The 13,500-nt window shown below is 37.4% G+C and overlaps 1 protein-coding gene across 1 annotated transcript in view; it reads right to left on the bottom strand.

Annotated features, from left to right (window-relative positions):
• Positions 1-12,732, bottom strand: part of tmem163a (transmembrane protein 163a) — a gene marked incomplete at both ends in the record, with an annotated part of 35,031 nt that extends 22,299 nt beyond the window's left edge. The window contains 2 exons of the mRNA XM_079427218.1: positions 9,186-9,305; positions 12,543-12,732. Of these exons, the coding sequence (XP_079283344.1) occupies positions 9,186-9,305; positions 12,543-12,732 (310 nt within the window). The remainder of the gene's footprint in view (positions 1-9,185; positions 9,306-12,542) is intronic.
• Between the last annotated feature and the right edge of the window lie 768 nt (positions 12,733-13,500).

Genomic DNA, 13,500 nt, shown 5'->3' on the forward strand with positions numbered 1-13,500 from the left:
GTACACACACACAAATATAAATATACACATACATACACACCCGACAAAAGTTAGCAGGAACACCTCAAAACACATACCTCAGTACGTGAGGTACTGCATATGAGTAAAAGTACAGTAAAAATGTTATAAAATACAATAAAAAACTCACTTGTGCAAAGTTGCGTCTCCCCATATCCTCCGCTATGGAGTCAACTGAAGAAACTCTCTAATATCATCCTCCAACTCATCACTGTGCTCTTGCATTATAACCTCTTCAAGGGAAAAGTTTGTTTTCAACAATCTCTTAGCCATTTTTCACCATTCAAACACTTTCAACGCTCTCCAAACCTTTCGCACACCGCCGAGCGCGTCTTTCTCCATTGAGCGCACACACACGAACGCGCTTCGCCAACATGCGCACAAGAAGTGCGCACGGTGTTTAGACCAATGAAACATGAACCGACCCCCTAAAACATCATATCAGTCGGTTCAGAAGCTCATTGGCTATCAGAAACGACCGTCATTTCCAAACTAGAATGCCACTGGACCGATCTACTGTCCATCAAATAGGGGTTGACCCATCTCCCATGCTGGACGCTCTTTGGCTGTAGAGGCTTGTTGACCCCTCTAAGATGAACCTATTGGTTCAAATGAGATGTCAATCAAAAGGTCAGCTCTCAGCGGCCATTTTGACATAAAAAAATCCTCTGTTTGTGCATGAGAATAGACGCTGCATTGCAGAAAACACAGAAGATTACATTGCTCCGTCGGCTAATGGGAAATGCTAGTAGTACATTCCGTGGATGTTTATCAAGATATACATGTGCTATGGACTAAATATTGCACTGAATTGGATAGTCTGGACTCTTTACAGTGTAACAGCACCGTTTTTGTTGGAATATCATGGATCAGTGAGCTTTCAGGAGGCTTCATAGGTGAGTTCATGAGTTTTGTTGATTTTTTATTTGGGTGCTGGTGGTCTGACAAAGACACTGATTGTACCTGCTGTGTTGATTGTATCTTAAAATGCCTTACATCGTTCGAATCAGAAGAATCTCAGCTTTTCATAGATATATGACATGTTCAGCTTTTTTTTGGGGGGGGTTTTGTGTCTGAGAAAGTTTACCCCCGGGGGGGGCCGTGTGCCGCCGGCGGGACGCTGGATCGCTAACAGGCTAAACTGTAATAGCCAGGAGGAATTCAGGACCATGGACAGCATCAGCACACTAGGTGATTTTTACTACCTTTGAACAATACAATGAGAACACATAGACAAGAGGATCATACAGCTGGAACACTTGTGCCGGCTGATAACACTGAATGCTGACAATAGTAGGAACATAGTGGATAAACAGCTATTCTCTCAACTTACATATACACAGCATTAGCATATTTTTTCAAGGTATTCTGTGTTTGAGGGCTTACATTGAATCATGATGAGAACCAGTTGTTTCTGTAGTGCAATAATTCTGAACTTTAAAAAAACACAAGCAGGCAGAGAAATTAATTTAGAAGCTAAGATATTATATGTACCAAATTTACCACCACACTCTGTATTCCATCAACAAACATCCTGAGGCATTATTAGGGATTTAAGGAGGAAAGGAAGGAAATTGCAATTTTTGTAAAAAGAAACTCAAGAGATGAAATATATTTTAGAAAGAAAGAAAGAAATATGTATTGCAATTTTTGTAAAGAAAATTTGTAAACAGTATTTCAATAAGAAAGGTTGAACGAAAGGATGGAAGGATGAAAGAAAGAAAGAAAGAAAGAAAGAAAGAAAGAAAGAAAGAAAGAAAGAAAGAAAGAAAGAAAGAAAGAATGTATTGAGATTTTTGCATAGAAACTTTCAATAAGTAAATTATATTTCAATAAGAAAGGACGAAACGAAAATTATATTGCAGTAAAAAATGAAAGAAGGGAGTATTGCAATTTTTGTAGACAAATGATATTATTTCAGATGGACAGATAGACACATAGACAGGTAGATAGAAAGAAAGGTGCAGAGTTTCAGAGTTACTGATGATGTGTCCCATAAACACCAGCAGCATGGCTGCCATCAGGACACTGGTTCCATTATTAGAGAACAATTTTGTGATGGCGGTCCTGCCTAAATGGACTGGAAGGAGAACTCAACACCGAGACTTAATGTGTTTAGACAGGTTCCTAATGGAGCAGAACGGCAGACGTCTGCAACGCTCTGCTCAGGTTACAGAGCCAGTAAAATACATGCAACTCATTTAACCAAACCTTTCTTGATGCTTTAAGCAGGTCCTGCAGAGGAACAAAAACACCCTCAGTTAACAACAGTGGGGATGACAAAACTAGGACAAGACAGTAAACGATCATCATCTTATGACAACACGAATGACAACAAAAAAGCCTCAGGCAGCAAAACACGCTGATAAGGTGAGAGAAGAACATTGAGTACGTGCAGAAAATGGGCTGTGACTTTAGGTGAAATGTGTTGCCGCATTGAAAATGTCACCAGGCACGGTCTTTTAAAGGTGATGTCATATCTCAGTGATGATTCACAAGTGAAAAGGGAGTGTCTTATGATTTGAAAGAACTGGGCTTACATGTGAGAAACTGAGAAATAAAATCAGTTGAAGTACTCGCAATGCATCTGAAGTGAAAATGTTCTCCTAAATGCTTGGTTGAACTTGATATAAGATGCCTGTCATCAGGACAGGAATAAAGACAGACAGCTGAGCATAAAGTTCAACTGCAGTGAATAAATCTTCTTGGTCTTTTGGCACTGTGTGCGTGGATATAATCCATTATACTGTGAAACTAATAGCTGTACTGCATGTCAGGATGAGGCTGATGAAGACAGTCCCAGTGTAAAGATACAGGACTCAAAACAAGACCCAACAACCTCTCAGTGAAGCTGCTCTAATGGGCGATATCATATTTCACACACACACTATTTTCATAACCCCTAATTAACTCTGAGCAGTGCTGCATGTATCTGAAGAACTTGGCCTCAGTTGGCTAAATGTCCGTTCAATTAAACAATGCTAAATTTGGATCTGATGTTGCCTAGAATCCCATTTGAAATGTAAAATTAACATCATGAGATATTTGATCTTTGTAAGTAATAAAACTGAAGACACTGATTGGTTTGAAAAGCAGAGTGACTGCTGCAGTGATGAAGCACCGCACGTTAGTTCAGTTCACTAAAAAGGCTGAAATGACAAGCTAATGACTCATCATTATCACTTCTCACTTTCAGGATTATTTTGGTAGTAAGCAACATGGGTTCACACTGGAAGGGCTTAATTAAAATAGAAGTCTCAAGGATCTAGTTATTATGCCACATATCATGACTTGAAAACAAGAATACTGATTTCCCATGAGGGACACATTCCACCACTTTTGACTGTGAATCCTGTTCTTCATGTAAAACCATTAAAAACTCAATCGCACACCCCACTGCATATATTCACACCACATTTTCAGGAATGAAAAATTGATGATCACTGATTCATGAGTGTACTTTAATTCATGTGACATGTCATTATAATACATCTGAATTTTCTCCCTGCCTTCCTCTTAAATAAGTCATTTATAAACCCTATAAATCTTCAACTTGTTTGTTGCACTTTATCCCATGGAAACTAAAATTGATTTTTAAAGAATTTGTTAAAGATTTGGAATATAGCGTATGAATCGCATAAAATACTTTTATGATAATACCATCCATTTACGTTTTGTTAATCCTTTTTATAGTGTATATTGCGATATACTGGTAGACACAATTAAGCAGTAGAAATTTGCAGTTCTTAAAGTGACAGCAGTCCAATATTCCTGCTATCTGTCATTCATTTTAATTAAACAACAAAATAGAGAAAATCTCCCACTGCTCTTGACTACATCACTTTTGTAACTTTAATAAGAAGAAATATATTTTATATGTTTTTATACATTTGATTACTTTACAGGCTAATGTATGTAGCATTTCTTATTTATTTGCGGTACTACAAGGAGAGTAACAGAAATAGAGGAGGAGATGGGGAGGTGGAGGGATGCCGGAAGAATTGTTGCTGAGACAGCACAATGACTGCTGCTTATATAGGCTCGTAATGATAATTGACAGGTTTGGGAGGAACCTAACGATTTAGTCCTATGTTTGGAACCTCATATAAATAACCTGTTTTTTTGTAATGTGTGAATATAGTGAATGTAGCTACTGCAGTACAAGGAAGGTGACATTGAACGAATGAAAGAGATGATAATTTGCATAAAAGGCAAATGTTCTCTGAGCACATATCTGGCATTTAGCTAGTGCAAAAATCCAGATTTCATTTGTGCTGTGTTGTTATGCTTCACCTGAAACCAAATGCAAAATATTAATGTTGCTATGACATTACTGAATGGTACAAGTTGTTTAAAACACAAAGCATGTATCACATCACCATCTGAATTATACTGACCCTTCATTAATAAGCTCTTTCCACCTTTTAGTTATTTTGCTAGCTCCGCCAAGCTTTCCAACAAGCACTTGATCTGATTTCTGCATTGTAAGTAAATTAACTCTGGAATAAATGGATAAGGATTTAATAACTCTTGCCTGCTAATCATGAAAGTAAATGGCATGACAGAATAATAAGAATGATAATAGGGTAATAGGATAAATCCTAAATAATACAGGGCAAATGAACATCCTGACTTTCCACATTGACCTGAATGAATGAAAGCCTTCACAGATACAGATACATTTCTCAGTACACATACTAGGTTGGCTTAAAAGTCATTGTAAAGTACTGGAAGGCACATTGAAATTATATCGTTCAAAAGATTGGAGTCAATAAGATTTTTTTTCAAGAAATTAATACTTACATTTTTAGCAAGGAAGCGTTAAGTTTTAAGACAGGCCATTATTGTGAAGTCACTGCTGGACAGAGATACCACACCACTACTCATGACAGTGACTGGTGAGAGCAGAAATAAAACGTCAAGCTCTTTTGCTGATCGGTGCATTGCATTGTAAAAAGTAATTAGGTGGAACTAATAAGACAAGGAGTTATGGGTAAATGTTGCTTAATGTTCTTGTAACATCCATCTTATGAGAAGTTATCTGATATGTTGATAGCATATATGTTTCTTTGACTACACAAATCTTTTACACAGCATCTAATTATGCTATATCTGACCAAAGAAGCTGTGCAAATATTAAATGCAGACACCTCAGATAATGACAGAAAACCCGTGACATATGCAGATTAATTATTTCTAACTGCCAGTCAAATACATTATTTAGTTTTAATAATCCTTTATGTGAAATATACAGCCAAGTAAAAGCTTGCACACATATCGTATGTTAAGGGAATGTTAACGATGCATTTTCATGCTAGTCTACTCAGCTGAACTACTGAATAAGGCTGGACTGGAGAATACCATTTCCTTCTAAGAAATATCATGTATATTACACTATAACTACAAAGGAAGACTTTAATCTTTTTCACAGAAATACTGCCCTAGATAAGAGTTTTTCAGCTCTCTTTAAATATATATGAGAACAAATGAGACATTTAAGCAGAACAAGGGGCTTTATGCTGCTGTAAATGTGTGTAACTTAAAAGATCAGATAAATCAGTCATGAAAAAAAAATCTGTAATAAAAAGTATAAAAAATTCTGTTTCAAATAGTGTTAATTAATAGTAAGTAATTTAGGATGATTTGAGAGAAACATTCTCTTATTTAATCCTTTCCTTAAAAGACAAAACCTACCCAGACTTTGCTATCATTTACTGAGAAGTAAACATCTCCGTAAAGAGAAGTTTACTTGGGAGAAGTAGCAATATGCAATTAATGAAAAATCTTTCTTGTGAGTCAAGTCTGGTCAATGAAGCGTCAGTCCAAATCACAAAAACATTCTGAATCAGACCAAGTCAGTACTAAAGGTCATTTCACTGATTCAATGGTCAACACCATAGCTCACTAGAAAAGAAGGTTATAAGTGAATAACAACTCTGAAACTTCAGTCTGTTCATCACACAAAGCTATCGTATGGTTTCAGAAGACTCAGAGTAAACTGAATGTTTAAAATGGACCACATTAATGATACTGTTATGGTGCTTGTGCATCATTTTTGAAGCTTGAGAGCTCCAGTCCTCACATCACTCAGATTCTTTTGTGTTCCATGGAAGTAAGAAAATCATACACGTTTGATAAGACATGAGGGAGAAAAATGCTAACAGTATTTTCATTTTTGAATTAACTATAACTTTAACAATTGCTGAAATGTTCCACTAGACTAGAGAATATCCTGACTGACACTGATTGAAAAAGTGAGTAGAGCAAGCAAACAGTTCCTGTTGTAAGCCTCAATAAATCTCTGAGCTTTCCAAATAAGATGCATTGCCTGAACATAGTTTTTATTATATATTTTACCATGAGATTCTGTAAGAATGTTTTCAGATTCAGCATATGATATGATTTCCCAACTCACTTGCATGAAATATCTGGAAAAATACAAGTATTCAGGCCAAACCACAAAAACAAAGCAGGGTGTTCATCTCCTCCGAATCCAAATATGGTCACAAGCCCCACACGCCTGGCATCACAAGAGTCATGATGTCTGTTTTAAAAATAAAGTGTGACTGTGCCACAGCGAGACAGTGTAGTTATGCCACATCATTATATGTTACAAAACACAGAGGACAAGTTAAACTTGCTGTTTCAGCATGAGACATTCAGACTGCTCACGGACAGCTGAGCCACGGGCTTTACATAAATTAATTGTTCGGAGGCAGAGAAAATCAACTGAAGTCACAGCCAATGTTGAACAGAAATTTTACGGTCTCTGATAACACAGTGAGTATTGTCATGTCAAATGTCCAAAAATCATATGCTTTATCACTGAAGATAACTTGTGATAAACACACTGTCTGCTTCATATGGGCCAAATGCCAACTTCCTCTTCTCTGTTAATCATCGTGTTCCGACACAAAGATTACAAATAGACAGAGATGATATAATGAAAGAGCATGTGGAAGTATGGTTTTGTGTGTGTGTGTTTGAGAGGTATAGGTGAATGTAGCTAGATAAATATAAAAACCTTAAAGCTACAGGGGATGAGAAATTGCTTTTCTTCTTCATTTCAAGGCTGTAGCATAAATCTTCATTTCTCTCAGCGTGCATCCTCAAATAATTCCTTCTCAATTTAATTTAACCTGCTCTTTTCACAAGATGTATGGTCACAAAGCAGCTACATAGAATAATGCCTTACAAACTCTAATGACTGAGACAAAGGCAAAAATGAAGATGATTAGATAGAATGAGGAAGAAACCTTGGCAGGAATCAAGACTCAGCAGGGGAGTCATCGTCATCTGGCAACCAAATACTGAAACATCCTGTAAACCCTTCACATTTAGTTTCTCCTTCACTTCATCTTTGTGCAAGTGCAAAAACAAAGGCTTTATCTTCATATACTCTATTCTGTGTTTCGGTATGATATATTGAAAGCACATTTATTCTAATTAAGAATTGTGTGGAAGTCCTCTTTGTCCTAGTTATCGCTAAATCAAGGATGTGAAGACAGAAAAAGCATCAAAGAAACAAGGTTGCTTGTAAATTCTCAGATCTTTGACATTTTAAATGAGTATCTGCTGCACAAATGTTACACCTCCTTTAAAATGATCAAAATTCCTTTGCTACATTTTGCCTCATGCAGTCTTGTGAGGAGTTAAGAGGCTAACGTCAAGAATGTTTTAATGCAAAGGATCCTATAGAGAATGACCCCCTCCTATTTTAAAGTACACTATATATTTAGCAGCTTAAAAGAACGTACAAAAAAGGCAGCAGAGGCAAGAAAAAAATCCCACTAAAGAATCAATGCAAAGCATTACTGAATATATGTACAAAAATGAGAGATACATACTAAAAAACAAAGAATAAAAAACTACAATATATAACTTTTACAATACATTGTGCAATTTATTTCTGAGAACGCCAATGCTGGACCGCTCAGACCACTTAGTTGTGCCACATTGCCACAACTTCAACTGTATTGCAATTCAATCTATGAATGGCTTACCTAAGTTGTCTCTACATATTAATCTTGTATAGCAAGAGTGATTCAACACTGAATAAATTACACACATCAGCTTTAAATAGCAGCCGAGGTGCTGATGTTTTCTGCTTTCAAATTTTCCACCTGACAAAAAAGCACAAGTCATCTGCAAGACTGCAAAAAATATAAGCACAGTCTATTTTGCTGATAAATTTGATATCTTTCCAAATAATTTAAGGTAAATTAGGTACGTTTCAAAGACACTTTGTATGCTTTATCAATAGTTTTTCAGTTACTTTATTGCATAACAATTATAAATATATAAAAATACAAATAAATTAATTAGTACATAAAATAAATATCTTTAAAATGAATAACTATTTATTTTTTATTTATTCATTTATTTATACCTCAGCTATAAAAAAAAAAATAAAGCTATGTAACCGTGTCTATTTTCTGACCAAAAAAAATACAAAAATGTTTAACTCTACTATGAGAGCAAACACCTCTGAAATCTTTATCATAAACTAACATTATCAATATAATGCAATAAAAATTTCCTGTAATTACCAAAACACACCTCAACTACTAGCAATCCTAAAATATTTAACTTAACTATTCTGACCGCCTACATATCACAGTTGCCAGTTCTAGCCTAAACTTGAATTTACTGAGGACTGTCTCTGCCAGTTCTAGTCTCAACTAGCTGCCCATCCTGATGGATGCCATTGGCAGTTGAAGCAAGTCTCACAAAGCCAGGGCTTTGACTCAACAGCATAAGGTCTGGTCCACATTGCAGCTTATTTAGGCCAAAAATGGCCCTCTTAGACAGGACGAGATTCAACTAAAATGTAATATGCCATTTAGTCCATTTAATTTATCTTAAATTCATAAAACCACAGTAATAGACTAAAAACTAGGCATGAAAAAATTAACTGTGGGGCATCACTGCAAATGCTCGTAAAGAAAATATGTAATCAGAATAATCATAACTCAGTCAGCCAATCAGACTGAAGCTTGCCAGACTGAGAAAGTAGTATTTTCCATTTTTGTGTGTTATATGCACCAGACATTCAGAGAACAGACTGTGGGCGGTCTGTGGGTGATTGAAACTACTTCTAACCTAAACTAGCTGAACATCCTGAAGGCTGCCTGCCACAGACAGGAAAAGCATCAACATGAACTTACTGAAGCCTGCCACAGCCAGGATGAGCGTCACCACAATGGAGATCCAGGACACCCACAAAGCTTTCTTCCTGTAGCTCTGAGCTTCATGAGGCTTCAGGCGCATGCTGCTCTCCAAGAGACCTGTCAAAAGAGTAAATAAAACAGTGGTTAAAGGCCATTATACAATTAGATTAAGTGCACTAGGAGAACAAACAGGGGCTGATTATTTACTCCCTGGACCATGACAGGCATTGAGCCTAAGGCGGGTAGCAATATTAAAGAGCTTTATGTCAGACGCAAAGATGAGCAGAAATGAATATGCACTGTCAGATTAGCATTGGCTCTGTTTAATTAGCAGAGCAAAATGGTTTAAACAAGATTTAGATGACAAAAATTATGTTTAGCATGTATCAAGTTACAAAGGATATGATGCTTTAAATGCTGTTTGCGAGCAGCCCTGGGAGATCTTTAGCTGTTGGAAGACGAGACAGCGATGAAAGCCTGTTTCCACCTCAGAGTAAAATAACATAGGAACAAAGAGTAAATTAAATATATTAAAATGTATTTGTGACTTTATATATCAGAATTAATTTATATCTTGCTGTTTGACTTCATATCACATGTCAGTTTTGTTCAAAGGTTTGGAATTGGTAAGATTTATTTGTTTTTGACAGATGTATTTTATGCTCACCAAGGCTGCATTTATTTTATTCAAATACACTAAAATGCAATATATTGCAAAATATCACAACTTTTTTTATTTAATATGTTTTAAAATGTAGATTATTCCTGTGAATGCAAAGCTGAATTTATAGCAGCCATTGCTCCTGTCTTCGGTGTCACATGATCCTTCAGAAATCATTCTAATATGCTGATTTATGTCATTATTTTCAAATTGGGCCCACACTTATCATTTTATTTTTCACTCTGAGGCATAAACAGCCTTGACATGCAGTTCCTAAAGTGTAGGAAACTACATCTGTGTCCCTCAACAGAGTCTTTGTCAAGGCGTTATTAGAGATAAATCTACACCACAGAGCACAAATTCAATCCATGAGTGTAATTATGAATAAGACTAAGTGAACAGAATCAGCAGAACCCGTTGACTGTCTATTGTATAGCCTCCGAGCAATGTTAATATTGTGCTGTGTTTGCCAAAGAGGTGAAATTCAAATATGCCTCTGTCATCTGTTCAAAATGAATGGCAGCTATGTCATGGTGACAGTGGGTGGCTGTGTTTATCTTCTCCCATGCTCACCAAACTGATCTGTCGGCGTGTAGAAGTCACATGCTGAGGGTTATGAGCACAGAGTCAACTGGTGGTCAATCAGTGTGATTGTAAGAGCTGAAAAACAGAGCTGGGGAATGTGGCCACTCACATGATTTATTTCATCAGCCAGGATCGCGAGCATGTTTTGCTCTCACACAAATATAACCCATAAGATCCAAACTATTTCATTTCCGAACCAAAAACACACTCCAGTCAAGCTGAACTTTGTTCTTACTGATCTATTAGAAACCTTTACACACAGTGAGTTTGCTCAGTTTGCATTTTCCCATGACTATAGGCACATAAAATGTTACAACTCAACATAAAGGTCTTGCCCCCACTCCGCCTGTCTGCTAATCATGTGGAAGCAGGACATCCACATGACCCAGAATTTCTTCCATGCTTAATAGGGTTTGCATGAAAGAGAGAGAAACATTCTTCTTAATGGCATAAAGGGCATCAGCTAAAAGATTTGCTTTTTATTCAACTTGTAGGAAAAGCTGTATGTGGAATTAAGCCATTTCGGCATTAATGATGTAACTTAGAAAAACAGGATATGCTTCTCTTTAAAAACATATGCATCATTTTTGACAAAAGGGCTGCATGTCCAAATTCAATTAATAAATATGAAGAAACTGTTTTTAATCCATGTTATTTTAATAATCAATTGTGACCCCACCATCCCCCGGTTCACAGACAAGGCTTAAGATAGTTCTAGACTAAAATGCTTGTTTGAGCTGTCTCAACTGAATATATCTTGCTCCGACATATCTTAAAATATGTCAGCCCCATTGTAACCCCCATCTGTGAAACCGGGCATTTGAATATCACTGAGATTAAGTAGAAAAAACACAAAATCTGAATTTTTTCTTAAAACGTATAAGACAGCAGTGCCAACAATTCTGACAGCCAACTGGCCATGACGGCCTAAAGTTTATGCTTGCTTTATGTGCCAAGAATTTACTGAAAGCTGCCAATGCAGTTCTATCCTAAACTAGCTGTCCATCCTGATGGCTGCCACTGCCGGTTTGAGTAACTGCAAGTCTTGAGCAGACAGACCTTATCTGAAGTACATGATACCAAAATAGTAGACTAGCATAAATTTTCAAAAAATAAAAAATACTCCAAGTGCTGAGACTGTAAACAACAGACTGCTACTTTTAACTAAAACTCCTGTTTCTGCTTCTTCGCTAATTTGTCTTTTTCTTAGGCTTCTTAGTCTCATTCTAATGCCCCCACAATTTCACCAGTGGAGAATTGAAGGGTCTTATGAATTATTCAGAGGCTCAAACTGATTGCACAGGGGGGTGCTACAGCATACAGCCACACTCAGATCCTGCAGGTGCAGAGACTAATGCTGCTTCAAGAGTAGAAGTGCTGATATGAGATCAGATGCACCTCTGAACAGCTCCACTGGAGGTGCGAGTCAGTGTAGATTCAGTTTGAGGAGTAGCAGCTTTACAGCAGAGACGTAACCATCATAGATGGCCAGATCGTAAACTACAACATTTGTTCCCTCCAAATGGTTAGAGTTTTGTTAACATGCAAGTTAACGAAAGCTTAAGAATGCATAAGTGACTTTATATATAACAAAGTTTATGATAATAACATAACGAACGAAATAGCCTATGCGATATATTAGAATATCCACAAAACATTTTTTTTTCCAAACATGAAACTTATGGAGAAACTTGTGGTGAAGTAGCCTATGAAACAGACTCAATGCGACACAGAGCGCGACGTGACGAAACTGAATGAAACAAATCAAGCTGCTCCATTGAAACACAGAACAATTTCATATAATAAACAATGTCCATCTATTCACTTACAAGCTAATCGTATTTTGTCTGCAAGCCAAGAAATGATGTTTAGTCTCTTTCTCTGGTCTGTTTCTTAACTTAAACTGCGAGTGTTTTGTGCTCACCTGAATTATTAATATCTTCAAGAGCGCCTGCGTGCTCCACTGGACTGCAACCTTCTCCAGCCTTTCAGTCTTATTCACATCACATCCCAAATAAATTCGCCTACACTTTAAAAACGCATTTCTGAAACTACTCCAGAAAAGTATAGCTCGATCTGTTGTATGTTAGAGAGATGAGGCGTGTTACCTTGGCCCTCAACGCTATCTGTGATTTTCATCTCCTGGTCCCGGTCCATGTTGAAAGGATCGCCCTGGCTCCCTCTTTTGGGTAGGTTCGGATCCTGGGCAGCGGCGCATTGTCCGTTTAGCACAGCCGACGGGTCCACAATAGTCGGATTGGGAACAGGGTATGGATCAGAAGTCGTACTGTCTGTCATGTTTGTTTGGTTTCTTCTTTTCTGAAATCAGATGAAGCCCTCAATATATGATCTCACGTCGAAGTGTTACGCGCAGCCATCCAGTGGCAGCATTAAGGGTAGCGGAGCAGAGATGCGGAGATAAACGCAATCTGCCCAGCATCAGCAACGGACCCCCACCCCACCCTTCCACCGAGAACAACTCCAATCCGAGCGCAAGAACTGCAGCCACCCAACTGTAATTTGACATGGGGATGAGGAAGATGTTATATCGCTGTCTGGTTTCAACATATCTTGACTTTTGCGCATCATCTGATCGAGGCGATAAAGCACAGTTGTATAGGATAACAGTGACATTAGAAACGATGTTGTCAGGTGCAATTGATACCTGCCACACATAGCTGTCTCCAACCTTCAGTCAGATAATGACAAACTTTATAATATTATGATTTTTTTTTTGCTTCCAAACATGTTTTATTCTATTTACTCAAGTCTTAAATAGGCTACTGCTGCGCAGCAATAACACACTTGTTTTAAATACAAAGTGTGATTTAATCTAATATAACACAATTGTGATATTGATTTACATATTATGTAGCCAAACAAGCTTTAATTTTTAGTAACTTATATTTCGGGGGGGGTGGGGGATGGGGGGGGGGGGGGGGGGGGGGGGGCAAGGTTGCTCCTCTTTTCCTACGCCCGCAATGGGTTTGAGTTGGTCAGACCAGATACCGACAGAAAGCTGCTTGGTTTGAAAGTGAATTCTGTACGAAGGGTCGGTCATTCATA

Source organism: Barbus barbus (assembly GCF_936440315.1).
Source record: "Barbus barbus genome assembly, chromosome: 10".
In the NCBI taxonomy this organism is placed as follows: Eukaryota; Metazoa; Chordata; class Actinopteri; order Cypriniformes; family Cyprinidae; genus Barbus; species Barbus barbus.